This window comes from Colletotrichum lupini, chromosome 5 (assembly GCF_023278565.1).
Source record: "Colletotrichum lupini chromosome 5, complete sequence".
NCBI classification, from domain to species: Eukaryota; Fungi; Ascomycota; class Sordariomycetes; order Glomerellales; family Glomerellaceae; genus Colletotrichum; species Colletotrichum lupini.
The window spans coordinates 4040600-4063415 of record NC_064678.1 but is presented as its reverse complement, the minus strand read 5'-3'; the positions used below and the strand labels follow the sequence as shown (position 1 = coordinate 4063415).

The following is a 22816-nucleotide window of genomic DNA, read 5'->3' as shown; positions in this document are numbered from 1 at the left end:
CAGCGAGTACAGCAGCAGTGGGATTGGGCAGGCTAGGAATTGGGATAGGGGTTCACAAAAAAAAAGCCAGCTCCAATGGCAAGAGGAAAGCAAATCCATCCGTGCCGAGGTCACACTCAGCTTGGAAGGTTTTGATTCTCTTAGGGATATGATGAACCCCATGATAAGGAAAACAGATAAAAACCCTCACAAAATAGCTAATGAATCCCTTTGTTACATAAGCTTTTCGGAGACAAGCAATGTCTAGGCTGATTCCAAGCGAATTCTTCTTGATGAAAACTTTACTGACGGACGAGCAGGCCTTGATATCTAGGGGGGTGGGAGGGGAAGAACCACGATTGGCCGACGGCGAGGAAGCCCAAGGTGTCCGCCGTCCACATCTTTGTTGAGTTGTCTTGTCCTCTCTTCCCCTCGGCTCTTGTGTCACGGTAGATCAAGAGACGGACAGAACTCCGACGATCAAAATGCTCTCTTTTTCTCTTGTTTCCCCCCATTTAGAGTTGGGCAAACGGGCAAAGGGGGGTTAAAGATTCGGCCGTTTGGGTGGGTGGTTCGGCCGGCTGATCTACCGCGAGATGGACAGCTAAACACAAAAAGTTTCGGACGTTAGTCAGTTGATGCTCACCTGTTCTTGTCTAACCCATCAAAGGAGTGAATGATGCGTGGGTGGGTGGGATGGGGGAGACAACACGGGATAGAACGTCTGGTCCGGAAGACGAGCCGGGGCAGTCTTGATTTGATATCAGTTGGAAAAGGGATATCGTTTCCCGCGGCAGGTAAGGTTTGACCGACGGCCGTTCTGGACCCTCTTGCGTAGGGAGCAGGATGGATGGGTGGGATGGACAGGCGGGACCTGAATGATACGTCCGTACCGGAGGAGGCCGGAGGAGAAGGAGAAGATCCAGTCATCCACACCCCGGGCTCGGAGGGGAAAAGCGTGGAAGGTGAGGGAGGTGAGAGTGGGCTCGGTGAAGGTGGTGTGGATTAGGTGTGGTGGAGAAATAGAGAGGCCGACACGGAGAAAGGCAACAAGTATGAGGAATAGGATTCAGGACGGGAGACGCTGTAGAGGGGATGAGAGGATGGCAGGCTCAAGAAGAGAAAAAGGCAAAGCAAAAGGTGGAGCAAAATCACGGAGGTTGCCTATCATTCATTGTGAGTGCAGTGAGACAGGCCCCTCCGTCCCAGGCTAACACAAATCCGGAGACCAAGAGACGACTGCCTTTTCTTTGTCTGTATAACGGTCATCGATTTGTGATGGACGAGGCAGCTGTTGTCGATCGGTCAGCCCGCCAGGCAAGACCTTGACGAGCTGGAAGAGGGGAAACGAGAATGGGATCATGGGAGCTCAAACACGCAATCCAACGGATGATGGGTGGGACGTTGGGATGGAGCGGAAGACCGGTTTTCGCAAAGTTTGTGTAACGTCGGAAGGATTTCGAGTTGACGATGTCCAGGTTTGACCGTCGATAGGGTCGGTAGTACAAGGCCAAGATGGGCCGACTAACCGACCCCTTCAACGCGTCTTGGCATCGCGACGTTGAGAGAGAAACAGTCCTCTTGGGCCCGTATCACACCCCTTGGCCATCGTGAGCCGCGACAGAGGACAAGAAGGGTAGACGGCATTCAGTCGAGCTATTTCCAATGTGGAAACGGCAAGCGAGGAGGGGAGTGGTCTAGCTGGGAGGGGTGCGTAGATGGGAAGAAGCCATGTCCAGGTAGGTCTAGGGTGGTGAACAGAGCTCCTTTTTGCTCGTCAAAGGGCGTTGAGGAGTCGGAAGCCTCCAAGCTTGTTTACTGGAGATGAGGGCGGGCGTAAGGCATCTCCAGTCGGGAGCGAAGGGTAGAGCGGCCGACTATGAGAAGCAACATCGTGACATACTGTGGCTGCTCGAGCTCCGCACCCCCTCGGAAACAACAGGCCCGGCTGACCAAGGCCAGGCTTGTGGCGCGGTGGTTTACCACGGCCTCGAACTGTGGAGGTCGTCGTGAGGCTTCAGATGCAGGGCGGTAATGGCCAAGGCAGGTGGGCCAGGAGCCGGAGAGCGGCACATGCAGGTGCGGTACACCTGCGTTGGCGTTTTCTGGGGATGGGCTTTTTCACTTCCGCTGGGCTGCAGTTGAGGTGACAGTTGTGCCTGGCAACGTGTGGCGCGTCTCGGTAGTTCCAAGAGTGACGGCAAGGTTGGTCGGCGGCGCAGTCTACTGCTTGATATCACGGTATCGAGGCGTCGTCAGGCCAAAATTAGGTTGTCGTTTACAAGCTGCTTCATCTGAGTTTTGAAGACGAGGAGGATGGTCATCTGAGCAGGACTTCAACTCGATGTAGAGTCGGGCCCTTCTGGACGTGCAGTGAAGTGCCTGAAGGCATCGCGAGGATTCCACTGAAGGTGTCAACACGAGGGCTTCGGGGTATCTGGCCGGCTTTCCTGTGGCTTCAGGTATTTGGAAGGGCTTTTCCCCTGGCGGCCGCTTGGTTGGTACGATCACCAGTCTGCTGGGCTCTTCACCAACGTCCACGAGGTCTGGAGTCGGTTCACCAGGCGCGACGTGGGGGCCCTCGGACTTCTCGTCGTTGTTATTGGTTGATTGCATTGTCGTTCGACCACAGGACTGAGATAGAACAAGGCAGATAGACGCGCGAGCTAGCTACATCAGACGCGTTGTACACCCCGAAGCCCCGGGCACTCTTGATGGCTGACCGAGATGTGCGGATATCACGGACAATCTGGTCGGAGGGTAACGGTCTTCTGGGATTCCGGCTACGCCGCGCCTATTCTCTTGGAGATCCCATACTCGCTTGGGCAACATGAGGCTTGAATAATTAGCCCGAGAGATGGAGAGAAGAATAAACTGTGGCTCGTGTGAGATGGCGGCCGCCACAGTCGGGCTGAAAGTAAAGAAAGGGGATAGTGCACGGAGTAACCTATAGGCTAACCTCTTCGTCATGTCGTCGGTCGACGAGACGCCAGCTGTCATGACGGCGGGGGCTGAGGCGGACACGGCAGAACTGCCAAACATAGCAAGGCTGCCATGAGCCACAGTAGTAGGTATCGTGCTGGCGGCTGGCCCCAGATATTGCCTGCCCAGAATATCAGAACCTAGTCAAAAGGTGTAAGTGAGCAGCGGTCGGATGGGGCCCGGGGTAAGACATACATCTGGACTGACCGAGAAACGACGACCGAGAAAGTCTGCTTTCGTCCGGATTTGGACGTGGCAGAGAGGTCCCCATAGTTCCTGTACGGCTTTTTAGAGTTGGCTACGGAGAATTCCATGAGCTAGTTAGAAAGACAATGACAGAGATGTCTCCGGAGAAATTGTTATTGGCCAAATAACGAGAGAAAGATGCCGCTTGACCAAATCAAGAGCATCGGTAAGACGCCTTTTCTCTTTCCGTATATAGAAAATCTGCTTCGAACACGATACAATGGCTGGTGGACGGTTGGGAAACCATGATGTTTGTTGAATGCTGATCATGTTTGACCATCTGCGAGAAGTCAAGAGCATCGGCACGAACAGCGCAAATAACGGTGATCGTTTCGGATCTTGATGCTTGCCGACCGAATTGAGGGTCTTGAAGCGGGGACTGATGGTCGTTTGTTCCTACCTTACCTCATAGAATGCCATTCTTGACATGAATGACGATATCATGGGCGCATATTGCCTACGAGGCGACAAGATGTCACTTATTCGCAGGTCTTTGCCCGAAATGAAACGAGGATCCAAGACATTGTCAACAGAACGTGGCCCGCCATACAGGGTCAGAGGCTTCTGTATTGCGCGGCTCCTTTGAGGTAGAATATCAAATTCTGTCAGCCCAGTGTCTCGCGCCCTTACTCAGTCGTCTGGGCAGGGGCGCATTCTCTTGACAAGTGTCGTGATGCTCTAGACTGCGCGGGTAGAGATGCGCGCCTCTCCGGCCAAGGTTCTCGATCTCTAGGATGAAGCGAGTGAGACAAGGCTCGCCATGGCAAAGTAGTCGAGATCTTGCGCTTGTTGTGGCGGTTGGGAGTGGTATCAAGGGGACGGAGCTCGTCCCGGTGCTGCTTCCGGTCGAAGACGGAGCCCATTGCTGGGCGGCTGCGCCTGGGCAGATGCGTTGGTGGTCCCGCGTCGCGGCTACACAAGGCCAGACCCATGCAGGTACGTTGACTATCGTTAACATCGTACGAAGATGAGAGATCTTGTTTCGCTTGCGATGTAGTGAGTACCTGCTTTCAGTCGGGCAACGGACGTTGCGAAAGGGGTCCAGGAGAGTCTGCAGGGTCGAGACGTAGCGCGGCTGCGGCGTACGGCCGTGGATTGTAAAGATGCAATAACGTTTCCGGAAAGGGTGTAAGATGTAGACGGTGGGGGATCTGAACGGAACGAGACTTTCCCGATTCAAGCAACTTCTGCGAATGTGTGATCGAGCAAGCGAGATCGTGATTGTGAGAGAGCAGCGGGATAGAGAGACTCGAAGCCCAGGCGGGTGGACTATGCACTGAGACATTGATACGCGAGACTGCGCCCTGTTGCCATCATGCTCCTGGCACCTTTCGATTTCGGGTTTGGCGCCGCAGACAGACAGCTGTAGACAGTAGTTTGCATGTTGAGCTGCGAGATTCTGCAACGGGGATCTTGCACTAGTCTTGGAGAGTCGGGCTCGTAGGCGCGTGGGCAGGCATACCGTCAGACTGTCATGTCAGCTTGTGGCTGTCTCTTGATTTTCCTTCCTTGGGCGAGGAGAAGTGAGGCGGTATGGAGACGCCGTTCCCTCTTGATCATCCGTTAGAGGAGGGGGTGGATTTCACCGAGATCCCAACTTCAAATCCCGACGGTCTTGCTAGGATAGCAGAGGAGGCGTCTCCGAATGTCAGTGTGGGTGGGTGATAGAGAAGACCGAGGAGTGCGAGAGGTAAGGCTTAGCGGAGAATCCGGGGAGCGTCTGGCTGAGGTGGATGCGAAAGCCAAGTCATGATGGGATAAGAGGACGAGAAAGAGGGCAAAAGAGCTATCTGTTTGCGGCGATTTGAACCTTTAAAGGGAACGGGGAGGAGGGACTAACACAGGCCAGCCCACACCCCCTTGCTCCACTCACATTTGGGTTGTGATTGCCTTTATCCTTTCCTAGGTGAGATAGTCCTCGTTGTCTGTAGGAAGTCATTATCCCAGTAAGTCTCCCTGGGCCTGGACCTCTTTCGCTACATCCTGGTCAGGTGCACTTCTGGGCCCCCTCCTCCTCATCCTCCCCATCATCGTCGTCGGAAGTTGGTCTGTGTTGGCTCCCGGAGGGGGGGTGGAAGGGGGTACCTGCTTATTCTCCATAACGCCCGCCCGCTCGCCTGTCATGGGGATGGCACGGATGATGCGGGATCGCACAGACACCGAACGTGACGAGCGAGATTCGGCCCAGGGGAAGGAAGAGAAGGGACGGAGGATACCCCCTCCTGCTCTGGCGGCCTGACCTGGGCGGCGCTCTGCCCAGCGTAGATCGGCTAACGGCTGGTCGAGAGACGGCCTCACGTAGCGGCGCCGTAGTTCACCACGAGAGGCTGCCCCGACCCTGCGGACTGGGATCTAGCGAGAGGCTGCGCGAGGCGTCACTCATGGATCGACCGCAAGGCACCGCCGAGTAGTAGCAGAATGACTGCTATTTGCTGACTGATTAGATAATGTTGATGTTGTTGTTATTGTTCTTCCAAAGAAGGATGACTCGTGTGATGCCATTGGTCTCGGGTAAGTGATGTAGATATTCGTGATGGGAAAGTTGGGCCATGGGAAAGTCTGAAGCATAGTATCACGTTCAAAGGGGACTTCACAGTTTGTTTGAATAGTGTGATATTTTGATGTTTCATCTGTTTTGCTAAGATAACCTATCCCTCCATATCTCATACCCTGGGTTCCAGCCTGTGATTTTGGGTTGATCCAACATAAGGAAAAGGAGATTAGCTAGTAAGTACTTGTTGGTGATGGTAAGAAAGTAAAGCGGCTATCGTGGATAAGCCGGTCAGGCGTCAGTCGGAGCTCGCGCTCCCCATGCCGTTGTGTAAATGAAAAAAAGCAAAAGTTGAAAGAGGCGAGAAAGAAGCAAACCCCATCCAGAGAAGGAAAAACCTCACGGATCAATCGCCGACAATTGATGATCCCTTGAAAACGCCTGATATCCCTTAGGACCCAAGCATGTCCTGACCCAAAAATGAACTCCCAAGCGCTCCCCAAGCGTATACCTGCTGTACATTGGAAGGAAGAAGAATGCTTTGCTCAGAAGACGAACCCTTCCTCAACCAGTTTGTCCACATCGCCGCCGGCGGCCTTGACGGCCTTGATAGCTGCTTCGCTCAGTCTTCGTCGCTTCTCCATCGCCTCCTTCTCCCGACGTGCCTTTGTCTTGGAGCTTCCGCTGGGCGCCACACCGGTCATGAGAACATTCTTGTCGCTGGGAGTAAAGTTGACGAAGCCGACCCCCTCGGACGCACCGCCCAAGTTGCCGATGGAAGGAGTGCGCATGCTTTCGCGACGAGACCAAGACCGACGCTTCTTAACGCTGGCGCTGAGAGCTGCGCCGCCACCACCGATACTGGACAATGAGCCGCCGCTGCTGTGACGGGAGCGATTCGTAGGTGTGGGCGACGTTGAAGAGTCGCGGCTGGCTTGACGTGTGCGGCTCGGGTTACGCGTCTTGCGCATCGGCGTTGATAGGCACATATGCCGGGCGCCGGCCGAGGGGGCACGGGGCATGCGGGGCCGCCGCTCCGTCATCTGTTGGGGATGTTGCTGGTGGTGAAGTGGCTGTTGGGGCTGGTAGTGGACGATGGGCGAGGATGTGGTACGGGGTTGAGGCATGTGAATCATGAGTCCTGACATTTCCTGTCCGGCGGCGGCGATGTTGTTGTATTCATATGGCAGTTCACTGTGTTGTGTGTGCATGGCGAGGTTGAAGGTAGCGTTGCGAGCGTTCTGTGCTTGATATTGTGAGTTGGATGTCAAGTCCATGTTGTTTCCACCCCACCACTGGTCGTCGATGCCATCGGTAGTGGCATAGGCATTGGACCAAGCGACATGAGAGTCGGTCTGGGGAGTTGTTGTGGCCATTGGCCAGGAAGCCTTGCTGGTATTGGCAACGTTACCGGAGCTCATCTGCTGGTGGTGATAGAACATGCCGCCCTTGTCATCCAGAACGGGAGTGTCCAGTGGCGTGGTAGGATCGCTACGACGGAATACGGGGACGTGGTTGACGGCCACACCAGCATCGAAGAAGGGGTCTTCGACGTAGCCACAGCCAAACGACATGGGGTTGCCGCCGGCTGATGATGCGGAAGGCAGGTCCTGGGGAATAGTGGCACTGTTGGGAGGGGACAGGGGAAGTCTTGCGGGGTGAGGGCCACCGAGGTTCTGGAGATGCTCGGGACGGAGCTTGAACTTGCGAGGCGAGGCGTTGGGGGAGAGGGTACCCCTGCTGTCGATGGCGACGGTAGACATGGTGGGTTGTTTATGGCGGACAGAGGCAGCTTTCTGCTGCAGTTTCGATGCGACAACCTTGAAGAAGTTGCTCGGCTTACGACCACCGTTGGTGTGACTGTTGCTGCTAGTATTGTTCTGATTGCTGCTGCCGGCAAGGTGGAGGTTGCTGTTGCTGCTGGTAGCGGACGAAGCTTGAAGAAGAGGAGTGGGAGGATGGGAAACGACGACAGATGGAGCGCGAGATGGCGACGCTTTCAACGATATGCCTTCCAGGCGCAGGAGCTCAGAGTCAGAGATCGACTCGGCCCCGCCAGCGTGAGCTGTGTCCGGATAGGTCGAAGCCTTCCTTTGTTCTTCTTCACGGTCGATCGTCCATGAAGACTGGATACCCGGAACGCCCACAGCAGACGGTACCACCGCGTCTGAAGTCGCCGCCCCTCCTCTAGCGGCTGCTGATGATGGCACTAATGTGGCAGCGGGACCTGCTGCGGCGCTAGTCCTAGTTTCCATGAGCGGATGTGTGTGGCAACTTAGTATGTCGTCCAGATCGTCCGATACGCTTGTCGTCGACGCGGACCCATGAGAGGGGAGTGGCATGTTGTAGAAGAACGAGTCGGGCACGGCAGCAGAGGGAGGGAGCTCGTCACCCCCGGTGGTCGTCGAAGAAAGCCTCTCCAGGTCGACGAAGTCCTCGAAGAGGAGGCTGTCGCTGTGGACCGCACCCGAGCCCGATCCTCCCCCGCCGGCTCCCTCTATCTCTTCTCCCCAGGGCAGGTGAGACTGGCCCCCGCTACCGTCTTTGTCCTCGTCCATTGAATCTACTGAGAACTGGACTTCCGAGTAGGCCATGTCGTTGTAGTCTGTCGGGTGCGAGCTGAGACTGACGCTCGTGCCGGGGCTCCTCGTCCAATGCGAGACGGCCACTGTCATGCTCTCTTGTGCGGGTGTCTCTGCCTCTGTCTCTGTACTAGAAATCAGTTCCGCAAACGATCCAGAGCCAAGGCAAGGATCAGGAACAGAAGCGGGGGACTGGAGACAGCAGTGAGGATCAGATCTGTTGCGTAGATTATGATGCAAAACGGTGGATGGTGGGTGAAAGACCCGTAGCAAAGGAGAGGGCAAGATAGAGAATGTTGCAATGTTCGTTTGCGGAAAGTGGAAAAAAAAAAGAGTGTAGAAAAGAGTGAGAGAAAGATGATAGAGAAACTGGGGTATAACCATCGAAGAATGGGACTCTTGTACGGAAATGAAAACCGTCGATGGTTGCAAACCCACATAGGGTGGAGGGAACGAGAGTCAACAAATACCATCCAGCTCATGTCTCTGATCCTGCCACAGCAACTATTGCAAGAGATATGGATGCAGCACGGAGACGAGCACCATTGGAATTGGGGGACCGCAGAGATCACCGTGCTTTCAGCGAGGGATGCCATCTGTTCCTGAATGGCCAAAGGAATGCAACCCACGTCGTCTAGTGACCCAGCAGCATATCCGCATTCCAGTCAAGACAGGCACCTCCCACTTTGTACCTGCAAGAACTGGGGTTGGTAGGGCAAAGAGACAGCAACATCAAAGGAAACTCGATCATCGTTTTCTTTCAAGGCAACGTCGTTTAACAAGAAGAGAAACCACCCTCGAGGAGAAACAATCCATCTGCTCGCCCTCTGTGCCAGGGCTGGTATCGGAGACAAAGACATATTGCAATTCCCTAGACTGCAGGCACATGTTTGATCCTTCGGAAATTATTCTGCTTGCTTCAAAACTTCAGAATACTAAGCTGACTGTAACCTTGATTGATATTTTGCATGGCCTTGGCGGCTTGACACAGGACGCCGTCTGCTCGTCTGCTTCAAAAACGCCACTGGCGAAGCAAAATTATCATCGTGGACCCCCGGTCATACGTCCTCCTCCTAGGCAAAAGATTACATCGAGATTTGGACTTCGTCTTGCTTATCTTGATTTTATACCCTCCACTGGGACGTTGTACCTTGTGGCACTTTTTGGAAATAGATCATGGTATGCCAGGATGATGATGAAGTGATGACAAACAATGGAACGGAGATATTTCAAGAAGCAAAGTAGGGGCGTTGTCGGCTAAGAGCGATGGCGGTGCCAAACTGCAAGGAATCACGCCTTCGACGGCCGGACCGGCCACCGATCCAGGCTCATGCTCCAACTCCGAGTAGCTTTCACAGTCCGCGGCTAAGCTGTCCCAGCTCTTCGTGAACTAGGCTACCCATAGCTATCAAGGGGAAGACATCAGTCATTGGTGATCAGCTGCCCCAGATGGAACTACTGCACGTCTCCTCGTCGACGCTGACCTGACCACCTGAAAGTCTAATTGGGGTATCTCATCCTCATTAGCTGCGAGTTCCTTCGCTTACAACCCCTCCAGCTTTCGGATCATGCCATACGCACTTGCGCAGGTGGAGAGCGTGTTAGCCGGGAGACAGCTGGAATGTTCATACGGCTGGCCCTTCATGATACTTATCTGAAGAGGGGTAGAAAAAGGTGTGATGAAATCAAGAGGGGGGCAGTGACGGTGGACGTCACCGGTTCTAAACGAAGATCGCGGTGCATTGTGCCGCATGCATGAATGGAGACTCCCTTGAAATCCTACTTTGACCACAATAGCTTCCCAACCTATCGGGACAGCTTGCTCGCTGGGCAGCCGTTGTCTATTGCACACGTTTCCCAACCACCCGCAAGAACGGTAACACTGAAAACACCGCTGTCCTGTATCATCACAATCTTAGTCATCACTGCGATTCAAAGTGAAAACGTCAGTAGATAAGAATGCGACACATCCCAAAGTAGGAGGTCTCTTTTGTTGAATTCGAAAGTTGTCTAGACTTCTTCAATAGTCTCCTCTCATCAGCGACCTAGAGAATGATGCATAGAGGCAAAACCCTGCCTGACAAAGGCTGCAAGTATTGACGCCACGTCTGCACCTTCGAAGGCTATGGGCAGACAAACACCCAGCCAAAGAACCGGAGCTTGCGCAACTGATGACTCGGTGATGACCTCGGGCCGTCAAGGTGGTTGAAAGCCGAAAAATGCCTCCGATCCCGAACATCAATGCCGAAGAAGCGGACATCCGACCATCGAGTGGCTCACCGCATGATGGAAGAAAAATAAAGGCAAAAGTCTCCGTGTCTTGCCTGACACGATCAAAACGCCGTCTCACTCTGGACCTCCAGAGGCAGTGGTTCCCAATTGAACTTCCAGGGCATGGTTATGTCGCAGTTCAAATCCATCCAAGTAAACGCCGTTGCCCTAGCCAAAACCTAGTCCTTTTCCCATGGGTATATCGCTGAAATGTTCTTTAGACGCTCGTACAATGAAACCGAAATAATAAGAGAGGCTCGACAGATGCGAAGTGGACTGTGCAATTGCCAGGACGATTCAGCTTGGTCGAGGATCAATGGTTGGTCCCGGTCCTTTTCTTCGTCGCATCCTTGGTCGTTGTCTGACAACGTTCTGGCAACGGAGCGCCGTCTCTGCCGATCCTCTGAATCGTAAAGATCCGTAATTCCGCATGCCCCCCGACTTTCCCAACAGCCTTTCTCTGTCGGCAGCTAATGCTTTCTGCATGAGAGCATATTCCTCGTCTTGATCGCAAAAGCCTTCGTCCACTTCGGGTTGTGTCAAGGCTGGATCGATCTCGGGATAGCCGTCGGCATCAATGCTGGGAAGATGAGGATATACAGGAACAGCTGCTGGCAAAGAAGACATTGCTGCAGATGGACGAACGTTGCACTGCAACTCTCCCGAGACCATGTCCTTGATATGTGCCTCTATGTGGCGGGCATTGGTTGGATTGTTGACAAAGCGGCTGTAACGCTGACGCCGAGCTCTCTTCCAATCGGCCACTGGCTGGTGCTCCTTGATATCGTCTGTAGCAAAGTTCATATCGCAATCGTCGTCCACCTCTAGATCGACCATCGATAAATCGGTGACCAGTGACGAGGACTCTATCGCCGACGTCGCCAGCGGATTTCGTTGTCGAAATTCTGGAATCAGAGTCTGTTTGCTGAGCTCGCGGGCAAGGTTGTCCACGGGTTGTGGTGGAAGTGGTAGTGTATCAAGAAGAGCCGGAGATGATGCCGGGGGGGGACAAGAGTCCTTTAGTCGGGTTCGGTAATTCTCGTGAGCGTTGTTTAGGAGAGAGAGATGGCTCCTCGCTAGAACCGTTCGCACCTGAGCGGATCTGGGTTCCTAATGCAAAGTGGTCAAACATCCTTCCTCACGTTTGAGCGGAGGCTGGCGACAGATGGATTTGCCCTAGGTATGTGTTGACGAGAGCACAGCAAGGGCTGAAGCTTGCTCTGGGGAGGGCGGGCTGCTATTATGAAGGCATCCGCAACGGCGCTAGGGACTGGGCGAAGAGGCGCCGTGGCGGCCACAAAAGGCCCTGGAGTGATTACTCCCGATACTTGGTAGTGAGTGCTAGCAGCAAGAATGACGTTGGTCCAACTCTGAGAGCGTGCAGGAAAATTGAGCGTGGCTGGGACGTTGACCAAGAGGGAATGCTGCCATGTGTTTGGGTATGTGTGTCGTATATCCGATTTTGGTTGTTTAGAGATGTTCGTAACGAGCAGAATATGCCAGGATAGAAAGCAGAGTGCGTCTCTCTGCTGGTAGAGACAGGAGGACGAGTGAGGATGAATGAGCGGTAGGGGACGTGGAATGGGAGAAGAGAAGTTGATCTAGATTAGGAGAGACGGTTTCCAACTGAGGGATGGCTAGAGGGCAGGAGGACGAGGAAGACGGAGGAGACTAGTTGTTTTGGCGTAGCGTCACAGAGGATGCTAGCTAAAGTAGTGTAGCTGTGGTGACTGGGCTCGAAGGGGACGATGAATTTGGATGTAAACGGAGTCGAAGAGAGTTGCAGGACGAGGCGTACGGCGCGTGGGCGGGCGCAATACACATATGGTCCTTTCCTTGGGTTGCAAAAGATGCGGTATGTATGGAACCCGTCCCTGTACCAGAACCAGTACCGGTAGCCAGTATCTGGCCTAGCAGTATCCGTACCGTATGGCCGGCACTACTAGCGAGCTAGCGCGGCCAAGTTTCTCTGGAGACAGTGGAGGGACAAGGAGAATGGTTGCACAAAGGCGAAGCTAGAGGTTGGCTGGCGGCACCACCCTGGGACTGATGCTCCTCTTCGTGCCGTGTGACAGCCGGAGAAGAGGATAAGGGGGGACGAGTGAGCGTAGCTACAGCGTTTCGGGAGGGTTTGCTTGGTGGTTGTTGAGCTGAACTGAAATTTCGATGTTGAGAGTGAGGTGATGTTGAGTATGAGGCGAAGGTGCGTTCGGGTACCTATCCGTACGGATAGCTCCAGTTGGGTAAGAAAGGGGCGGAGGCGGAGAAGGGTCAAGATGGGCAAGCCGAAAGATGTTGTTCTGGGTGTTAGGAGCGACGAAATACCTAGGAATACCAATGGCCTGAAAGTGAGGCGAGGCAATGGGAAGCGCGTCAGCTCTGGTGAAGGCCGACAAGAGCTAGACCTGTTGAAGGGATTCGACCGAAGAAATTCTAGGGGTCGAGGGAGCTAGATGGGGATCTTAATTCTTGGTTTGGGGGCTCTCTATGGGCCCTGTCTCTTTTCTGCAGGGACAGCCAGCGTCCGGGAGGGTCAGCGAGGATGACAAGTAGAGACTCGATCGGCGACCGTTGCCTGGTTCGTTGTGTGAGGTGTGCTGTGGTATGTGTGTTCCAAGCCTGTCCTTGCTTGCTGGTCGGAAGGGGTACTAGGGATACTGCGTACGCTATGGAGTACTTCGTACGCATACACAGGCAATGGAAAGTCAAGCAACCGGTGAGATCCGGGCCGGGTGGGTCAGAGTAATGCGGGAGTTGAAACCGGAGGATTCCTGGTGATGGTTGTAGGGCCGAGAGGAAGAAACGGAACTCGGGAAGTCAATCTATTTTCTATTTGAGCCTTAAGATTGTCAGCCGTTTGCGAAGATTTCCAGTGACGGTACGGAGTATGGCTTGCACTTTGCGAGTGGGAGGGTTTCGAACGGATATATAATTGAGTGCGCGTAGCAAGTATTCGTACAGAGCACCCGGTAACGTGGACGCGGTTTGAAAAAAGAAAATGAGAGGGGGGGGGGGGGGGGCCTGGAAGGATTGAAAAGCGTGCAGATGCTGGGTCGGAGGCGCGCCAAAGGCCCAAAACCGTGGGAAAACGGTGCAGTACCGACGGACGACACCCAGTGATCTGGGTCTGACGGCTGAGTCAAAACGCACGAGGGCAGCTTTGGTGCCCTTTGGAGGAGATTGGATGACGGGCCAAGGAAGGAACGAGCGCCGATTTGCCTGTCTGTCCCTTGATGACTAAAGACCTAAGACCTTTGAGGATCGTCCCCTCCGGTGTTTGGGAAGAACCCGTCCCGCCGTGTCTGCTTCCATCTCATGCAACGCAAAGACAGAGGCAACTATTGTACGTATATCATAGACTAGACTTTTTGTCTTCAACAAGACGGCAGGTATAATGTGAGATCGTGATACCGGTATCTACGCAGTACTCCGTACCATGTGCAGGCAAGAGAGGAGGGGAAAGGCCTGTCCATCCTGGTTGCCGCCCCTAACGGAAAGCAACAAGTACGTACTCGGATCTAGCCCCGATCAAGAAGGCAAGACAGGGAGCCTTGTGGCCCAGATCCCTGGTCCAGTGCTAAGCGAGCCCACTGGACCGCACTGGCCACTTCTCTTTCAATGGAAGTTTCCACTCCTATCCAGGTCCCTGTCCCCTTTCCACCCACAAAGGCTTGTCGCCGGTCGGGAGTCGGGATCCAAGGACAACCTTCAACCACCTTGACGTGAAGTCGCAGTTGCAGTGTCGCGTCCTCATTTTCGGGTATGTGGGGACTCGAACCATTGCGCGGGCCAACGTCCCTCCTGTCTCGCAGCGCACGGGATACCGGGATATCTACGAACACAGCGTCGTGAGCTTGTACGGATCACTTCAGTACACTACTCCGTACAGTCATTAGGTGTAACGTAGCTACTATGGACCACCCGAATCAGTCATGGACACTTACGCTTCATTCATGACTTGGTGCTCCCACGTAGCTCGCCTATGATAGGTGGGCACAGCAGGAGTAGCACAGCAGGTGATGCGAAGAATCTGGCCGGACTGTCAATGGCTTCACCAAAGTGCGAAGGTAAGGTAGCTTCAAACGGTCGTCGTGTTTAAGAGGCACTCATCGCGCCTGCCCATACTGCGCTTTGCGGTCTTGCCAGCCATTCAAGGGAGAGCGACAGGGATCCACTTTAATCAGGTGGGTCGCATTGGAGCTTCTTGACTGGTTTATCTGTCATCTTTCTAGCGCCTGCACCGTGCGCAGGTACCCATGCTCCCAGAGACCCACTCTACTTGTCGCTCCACCTCAGTCCAGACAGGTACGTACCGTGGAAGACCCAAAACAGACGGAACGGAGACGATGCAGCAAATCAGCGAAAGGAAGACCGTGTGGATCAAGGTACCTTCACGACTCATCATCTCGACACACTGTGCACAATACCTTACCTTACGTCTATCCGCAGGGTAAGTACTCTGTCATCAAGGGTGAGGCTCTCTCCTCTTACACAAGTCAACCTGCCTGGACTTGCACACAACCATCACCAATCCGTACAAGACAAAAGTACGGATATTCGCGTCAAACATCATCTGCCTCTCGGTCGGCCTGGAGTCGAGACAATCCGCCCCAATCTTCAAGTACTCTCCCTCCATTGGCTACAAATACCGATACACGCACACGAACACGGCGCAACAAGTATGCTTCGCTCACTTGCGACTCGCCCGTGTCGTACCTACAGTCTCAACCTTCCGCCGGGAATCCCAGCATCGTCTGATGAATGTGAGACCAAGCGGCCAGCCGGGCGCAATACCGCACGGTCGCATGGACTCTGAGACCAGCTTGCCTTAGCTCGACCGCTATTCATGTCACAACGATGCACAGCTGCCTTCGAGAATCGCTAGAACAACCACTTGTCTTGCACCCTCTGCAGCCGGTACCCGTCCATGTGCCAGCTGTCTCTGCCCTCCCGAGCGACGCGCTTTATATTGTACAATAACGGATAGCCATACGACGAACTCGGTCTTTCTCCGTGTCCTCACACATCTGAGACAACTTTGCCGAATTGTGGGCTGCGAGCGCGTGTGCTAGCCCTCTGCAAGACTGCAAGACGCAGGTCGTAAAACTACGCCTGGCATCCCGCCTGATATTGAGACTGATCAGTCAGACCAATACCTCAATGAAGGGTGCAGTTCGATAATCATGTAGCTTCCCTTGCCAGGTGGCCACGGACGCTCTCGACGCCACACTGGCCGCTCCAGATGCGAGAAACACGCCATTGTTTAGATGAGACGGGCCCGATTGCTGCACAGTGCTCCGCCAGCAAACATTTACATACACGGCTCGGTCAAACAGACTTTCTTTGGACGGTATCACTCTTTCTAAGACTACGAAGGCTACAGCTCGCAAAAGACGTAATGAACTCTCACCCCAGACAAGAAGAGACCGGACATCAGATACATCGAGCGATCCTACTACACCGGCCCCTCACAGACTGATACCCACGAGGCCTAAGACCACGAAAGCCTACCGCCCCGAAGCGCTCCCGGGATGGCCTTGTTCGTCCCAAGTTACTGCTCACGTATACCTGAACTTTTGTAGGGCTTTCAGTCCATGATGTAACCCAGCTGAGGACCAAGAAGGCTGATGCCCCGGACACCTCAGCCTAATAGAACACGTTTGGGGTCAAGGCACCAGCCAATGGACAGCTTCAGACATTTGCGTGGACACAATTGACGAAACTGTCAGAGCACGTCAACCCAGTTTTCTGGGACTAAGAGAACCTTGGACATATCGCATCTCTGTGGATCATTAAGCATACCAGTTGCTACGCGCCATACGACTTGACTCGATATCTTAATTCTATTCAGCCCAGCATGTACACTCACTTACAAGCAAAGAAAATGCCATCACGCAGGCAAGCTAGCCTGACCCCTAAGGAGCAAAAATGGTCGAGAAGCAAGGGTTCTGGAACGCCCGAGAGTTCCAGTCACGACTCATTACTAGGACATGGTGCAAAGTCTCAACCGTTTGGAGGCGCTTCTGTTCATGGCCTTACCTACAATCACCTTCGAAACGCAGATCACCGTCTCCATTCTTGCATAGTCTTGTCCACTTTCTCGTTGGCGGGCCTATCCCCAGACAAGATCACCAAATCCGCTCGGGGTGGGGGATCGTTCCCACTGGTCAATGCTCAACCCGCCCGGTGGCACAACTTAAAACTAGGTCAACCGGGTGGAAGCTGAATACCTACATACGCAGTACTCAGTAGACACTCACAGATGTGTCGAAGATTTTGCTGCTCTACTCAGAAGTCCCCACGTTTCATTACCAACAGTCCTAGGCTCCCTGGCTCCCTGGCACCGACAGTCAGGGGTCTTCCGGAAATAACTTTCGCAGGTGCATCTTCACCCCAGTGACCCCACCGGCGACTAACTCTCCGTTCTACCTGGTTGCACGTCAGTACCAGATTACGCTCTTGAATTCAAACACCGACAAATCCCGGCCAGAACTACCTACCCGATCAACTCGTACAACCATGCATATCTGTAGACAGTGCTCGATCTGAAGTGTACGGAAAGACAGGCGAGCAAACCCAATACCTAGTCGCGTCCCGCGGAAGCTCTACGAGCACAACAAACAGGCCGTTTCTGCGGTTGGTTGTGACGACACACGGATACTTCTGTCATGGGCCTTACGCAGTATTCGTCTACTTGTTGAGAACCGTCTGGCAACCCACTTCCAACCGAGAGACCGTTCTCTATCCGTTTTGTGGCATGACTCGAACACAGCCTGGAGCTTCTGCCTTAATGCCGAAGAACAACCATTGCGTCATAGGTGCTCTTGTCCAAGACCCGATACTGGTTGAAGCCTATCATGTTACAGTCGAGCAATGAGGATGCCGGTTGATATCTCGAGGCCTGAGATCGGCTCTGGATGGCAGAAGTGAAGCGATGATATCACACCATCCTCGTTTGGATCAGATGCCAGCCCGGCACATTTTCTTCAAAAGTGGTTTCGGTGGTGAAGGACCACGGCGGCCATGCTTCTGTCGGCTGATCCACCACCGCTGTCCGATCTGCAAGATCGTTGCACGATGTCCTTTTCTCACCGCCGCATTGACGCTTGTCGCAGGAGAGCATTGGACTGGCGCTTGCCCGTGTCGGGGAAAGCCTCATCGGCCGTGTGCTCGTTCATCCTCACTCTCGTCCGTAGAGTTTAGTGAATGCTCATTACTTTAGCCAGTTCACCGACGGCGGGAAATCTCACCCCGGGCTCTGGCGCCGCCGATACTGCGGTAGGTTCAAGGCTGTGATTACACAAAGACTTTTACTAGCCTTACGGCTATGCTCAAAAAGTTTCCAAATAGGTCTCCAAACGGAGCTTAGTTGTTTGAGACGAAGAAAAACTCGGGCACTGCTGACTACCGAATAGACTACTGGAGAGGTGGTCACGGGCTGAAGGATATCCTTCTTCTTTAGTTTCAATTCCCCTGTCCATGGGTTGGCCATGGTCGCTGCCGTCGCGGGGTGGCTGATCAAGTAGGATAGGTACCTCCGGCTGAAGCAGCGAAAATTAAAGTTGCACTCTATAATAACCCAAAAAAAAATGATAGCTTTTTTTTTTTTTACGCGCGAAAAGAAGCAAAAGTTCTTTGTTCCCGGGCCGCCGGGATATGGGCGACGTTCGGCTCTTGCGCATTTTTTTACGCACGTAACTCTATCTTGGAATGTATCCCCGCCAATGGGTGGCTGTGCCTGGTCTGGACTTCTGAACTCTGTGTGTGTGTGGTAGTTTAGAGACAGAACAAGCTTTTGGCTTGTCACGGCTTGGTGAGATGAGTTAATTAGATTGTTGTAGTCGGGATTTTTCGTAGTTAATTTTTCCCCCCCTCAACTACCGGGGTTGAAGAGCCATTTGGCGTCTTGTGCTTCTTGATGCTTTTGGGGGGCTGGCTGGAAGCTCCAGTCGCGGGAGTCCCATCCCGTTTGAACCTTGTTGGGAATGGACGGCGACCTGTTTAGTTAGGGTTTGGCGGTTTAGCCGGTCCCATGTCTTGGAGTAAGCTTGTTTGTGAGAGTTTTTTTATTGTCGACGGGGCGGCTTGCTTTTCCCCGTCGTTTCTTTGGGCTGTCTGCTACTCTTGGGAAAGCCTGGGATGGCTATGCCGAGGCGCGGGGGATCATGGGAATCCTCGAGTGCCGCGGGCGTTGGTTTATTGCACCTACCTCTGTGTATTTCCTTTCCGGGATGGAGATACCGTTTAGCTCATTGGGAATCACGTCGATGACTTGCGCAGCGATCAGATGGAGTTCTTGTCTTGAAATGTTGAACTAGCTGAGAAGAGGAGGCTAGAAGGAGCATGCTAGAGCTTCATCTGGTTACCGTGATAAGGAACACTGCCGGCCGGGGCTATGTGAAGAGTGAGTTTGTCATGCGCTCCGTGGCAGATGATTCCCGAATCCCCAATGTATCGCGGACGGCCGTAAGGCTGTTGGTATTGAGCTCCGTTGATCCCACCCAGGAGATTGGGAACCAGCCAGGCCGTGTCTGTTGTCAAAGATTGACAGATGGCTGCCGGAAATTTACGGCTGGCCGAGCTCGCTGCGAGGTCACCCGCGCGATCAAAGGTTTCGACGATACGAAGAGGGGTGATCAAGTCACAGGAACTTCCATAGATTTTACTTGGATTGATACAGCCATAAGAGGCCCATACGCATGCGGAACAAGAGCAAGAGGAGGACGCAGGAACAGCAGGGACAGAACAGTTGCAGAATACTTTATAGATAATTTAGAAGGAGAGTATCTTGAGGGAAGGAGACGATTCGAGTCACTGACGCTGTAGAGCTCTTGGCCTGCTGGTCTGTCACAACGATGAAAGAACAAGCCTTCCAGGTTGAGGCGAGACCAAAAGATGATGCTTCAACATAGGAGATATTCAACGTGCCCGAACTTTATGTCCCTTCCGTGCGTCTCCTTCCGGAGCTCTGCTTAAACGTGTAGTCCCCTCGAGACGGCAGAGAGTTGAGTCCGGAAGGAGACGAAATGCCACGGACGTCTTTCAGACCGTCGGTTTCCTAGATACTGATCATCGGCCGAGATCTCTCGACACACAGTAATTTGAGACGTGGAGAGTAGTAATGTGGACGTCAGCCAGAACCTCAGACCGCAACCGATCTGTGTGAACTGGGAAGGATAGATGTGAGAGTCAGCGGACACATGTTGGTAGCGATTGTGAGTTGGTTATTTCCAGAGGTCTTAACCTGGCGAACGACCAGCCACGTCGATGAAGATCACGGCGATTTTGAGGAAGAGAACTTATCCCCCTGTCTGTCTGAAAGTAGCATTACTACCAAAACATAGTAGAGGCAAACAACATAGTAGAGGCAAACAGAGAGGTAAGGAGCCTATTAAGCGCCTGTGCACAGGAGATTCGTGTGCCTGTCGATACTCTAGAGTTGGGTTATAGCTAAATCTCGCCGATTCAGGGACCGTGGTAACGCAAGTCCATGTGCGCGGCCGATCTCTTCGACGCCCTTCGAAGTTGAGGAGAAGACGAGGTCGAAGGGGGTCTCCCTAATTAATATAGATTACCCTACAGGCATGAAGAACGCCATTACAGCCTTCTCCGCGCCCTCTGGCTCTCACATTGCAAAGTGCGTTTCTAACACAGTCAGTAAGAAGAATCACGATGCTGCGAGTTCCTGGCCGCATTGTCTCCAATCTCACTCTGAAATACAGAATTATGCTTTGGTTTCTATATTTGTCCCATTGCGTAGTCCGCCCAGCTTTAATGTTCTTGACTTCAAGTCTCTGAAGTGACCAAGTGGCTTGAAGCTGGAGGCAAGGACTCGAGGTCGTACATAGTTGTTCCAAACTCAGCTCAAGCTGGATGATCCTGTCTCATAAACAAGAGGTGTACCACGCACACATGCTAATCCCAACGACACCAGTTTCCGTATTGGAGAAGCAGAATCCATTTCGCACAACATGTCGGCAACACGACATGGTCCGCGATCGTGTTAGAAGTACGGCAAGTGTGCTGCCAGTGACTTCCCAGAGCTGTCCCAGCTTCAGCCTCTACTGGCCTCTCTTGACCTTATTGAGATATGTTTTGCGGATCAGTTGCTGTTTTGATGTCTGTCACGGTAGTCTCTGTCGCCTGTTGATTTGGGCACCCTGAGGAGCTAAAGCCATCTTCTCGACCCGAAAAGCATGTTGAGCTGTGGAAAAAAAGCCAAGTCCGAGGGGGCCTCGTTCTAATTCTTAGGTCATAGCCAAAACTTATGAACGTTGGGTAATCCGCTAGATAGTGTGGTAGCCTCGTGCCCGCTCGCAAATCTGAGAGTTATCATCTATCCGGCGACCTTCTTGGAGGGGTGTCGGCACAATGGTCAATTTCAATGAAGATGATTGCTCATTGGTCAACATCAGTATAAATTGCGGGAGAATGCCTCACAACCAACTTTTAGAAATCAACGATGTGAAAGCGCTATCATAAGGGTGGTTGGCGTACTTGCGCATATTATTCAAGGTCTCTGACAAGAGTATTCCTTCGTCGCCCCGTGCTCGAAATTTGACATATCATTCAAGGGCATACGCTTTATTCCCCCATCCGTCTCCGCTATGAGGTCCATCACAATGGAATACCCAAAGGCTACGGAAGATCTACCCAAAGAACCCAATGAACCGAAAGGCATAATCGCTATGATACTGGATAATCCTAACAGATAGCGCCATTATCCTTTCCGAAGTGGCCTTCGGAGGCTTATCTACCTCGTGCGAGAGTCAACTGGAACCAGCACGGATGCCCGTGCCAAACAGAAGAAGCCCATTTCTGGAATGACCGTAATCTCTTATGTAAGTTTGAATTTCCGCCGACTACTAAGGAGCTTGTAGGGGTGTGTGTGTACGTTCATGCCGCCGAGTATAGTCCTCGAGCACTCTACTCGTTGATAGATCCTCCTGAAGAGATCTCTCTGAAACAACAGCTCAGACTTCAGCTGGTGTGTTCCGCGAACTGAATCTGCTTCAGTCAAAGGAAGGCCACCCTGTGGCTGTTGATCTTGACAGTAAAACCAAAGAGGTGGCGGGCGTACCGCCTTGGCGAGGTTGCTCGCAAGATGTGTGTCCCCAACGATATTGACATTACAGGTAGATATCCAAACAGACTTCCTTGAGGATGTCTTCTAAAACTAATGTCAGCATGTAAGTTGTGCGGCTCAGTCAGTGCTTATAAACCGGTCTTCCTCAAGAGTTTGCGGGAAAACAGATCTTTGGCAGGTTTCTTTCAAGACGTAGCAGCAGCACGAAACTCGAGGCAGAAAACTTGACTCGAAAACAAAAGAGGAACGAGACAGCAGCCAGGCGGACTCACCTGATACGGTCGAGGTACATCAGTTTCTACTGCCGTGTAGAGCGCAAACGGACGTCGTGAAAGACCAGACCGGAGCCTTGTACGCCGACTGACGTTACAACGATGACTGTGGACACGACACCCTTACGGCCCCGGTCCTCATAGCCTTAGACTATTTTGGAACTTGCAATGAGTGTTGATGTAACTAGGCAGCGTACTATACGACCATGTATTCAACGGACCACGCGTCTGGTGGATAGCAATCCACACTGTCATTGCTACCCAGACCACGTCCAGGTTCCCATTAACATGTAAGTCAATCTCACAGCCCCATCTACGGTCATCACGGTCGGTTATATCATGACTCCCGACTCTCTTGTTAAGCACGAAGCTCTCTGAGCGGCAACCTATATCTACCTACCCACCATTAACCCCTTCTCGTTCATCAGAAATCGCTCTCCAAGCCTAGGCTGCCGAACACTGCCCTTCTTCTCTTTTCAAGTACTCTGAGATACTCTTCTCCAAACAAACTTGGCACTTGGACAAATTACGTCCTACATGCTCACGAACGTCTTTAATAATCCTCTACAAGACATCGAGCGGGGTCCGAGCAACTGTAGTCGGACGACCCGGCCGCCCCGCCCCACCCTCACCCCGCCGCGTCTTCGGACTTGCCCGGAAATCTTATCTTATCACGACCCCGCCCCGCGCCCGACTCCCTCTGCGCGGCGCGATGTCTGATCCTCACGACGTCCTTCTCTCACTCACACCTACTCACGTCAACTCACACCAACTCCCCATACATCTTATAACTTTTCCCACCTAAACCACCAAAGCTCCTCCAGTCTCACCAACATCAGCGATTCATACCTCTTCCCAACTCTCCTCTCACACCACAGTCCTCTACCCTCGCCCAAGACACCTATCA

At 53.1% G+C, this 22816-nt stretch overlaps 6 protein-coding genes across 6 annotated transcripts, besides 1 other annotated feature; 2 read left to right on the top strand and 4 right to left on the bottom strand.

The window, feature by feature from the left end:
* Positions 1-2052: 2052 nt before the first annotated feature.
* Positions 2053-2124: a sequence feature (Short protein (CLUP02_10606, UQC85110.1) was converted to a misc_feature.).
* Positions 2125-2202: 78 nt separating this feature from the next.
* Positions 2203-4070, bottom strand: CLUP02_10605 (uncharacterized protein; the record flags this gene model as incomplete). Its single annotated transcript, XM_049289581.1, has 5 exons — positions 2203-2565; positions 2797-3082; positions 3169-3278; positions 3613-3787; positions 3838-4070. 5 exons carry the CDS (start codon positions 4068-4070, stop codon positions 2203-2205), a joined length of 1167 nt encoding a protein of 388 aa, XP_049146726.1.
* Positions 4071-5145: 1075 nt separating this feature from the next.
* Positions 5146-5331, bottom strand: CLUP02_10604 (uncharacterized protein; the record flags this gene model as incomplete). Its single annotated transcript, XM_049289580.1, has 1 exon — positions 5146-5331. The coding sequence occupies one exon, from the start codon at positions 5329-5331 to the stop codon at positions 5146-5148; it is 186 nt and encodes a 61-aa protein (XP_049146725.1).
* Positions 5332-6243: 912 nt separating this feature from the next.
* Positions 6244-8664, bottom strand: CLUP02_10603 (uncharacterized protein; the record flags this gene model as incomplete). Its single annotated transcript, XM_049289579.1, has 1 exon — positions 6244-8664. One exon carries the CDS (start codon positions 8662-8664, stop codon positions 6244-6246), a length of 2421 nt encoding a protein of 806 aa, XP_049146724.1.
* A 96-nt stretch (positions 8665-8760) lies between these two features.
* CLUP02_10602 (uncharacterized protein) lies at positions 8761-9629 on the top strand (the record flags this gene model as incomplete). The annotated part of the gene is made up of 3 exons (XM_049289578.1): positions 8761-8878; positions 8919-9426; positions 9482-9629. The coding sequence occupies 3 exons, from the start codon at positions 8761-8763 to the stop codon at positions 9627-9629; spliced, it is 774 nt and encodes a 257-aa protein (XP_049146723.1).
* Positions 9630-10848: 1219 nt separating this feature from the next.
* On the bottom strand, positions 10849-11388 carry CLUP02_10601 (uncharacterized protein; the record flags this gene model as incomplete). The annotated part of the gene is made up of 1 exon (XM_049289577.1): positions 10849-11388. One exon carries the CDS (start codon positions 11386-11388, stop codon positions 10849-10851), a length of 540 nt encoding a protein of 179 aa, XP_049146722.1.
* Positions 11389-13596: 2208 nt separating this feature from the next.
* CLUP02_10600 (uncharacterized protein) lies at positions 13597-17428 on the top strand (the record flags this gene model as incomplete). The annotated part of the gene is made up of 18 exons (XM_049289576.1): positions 13597-13667; positions 13795-13894; positions 13996-14055; positions 14114-14193; positions 14252-14422; positions 14482-14618; positions 14698-14735; positions 14802-14967; positions 15028-15314; positions 15417-15480; positions 15584-15723; positions 15794-15901; positions 15967-16113; positions 16205-16294; positions 16349-16737; positions 16825-16845; positions 16902-16990; positions 17085-17428. 18 exons carry the CDS (start codon positions 13597-13599, stop codon positions 17426-17428), a joined length of 2502 nt encoding a protein of 833 aa, XP_049146721.1.
* Positions 17429-22816: the final 5388 nt, after the last annotated feature.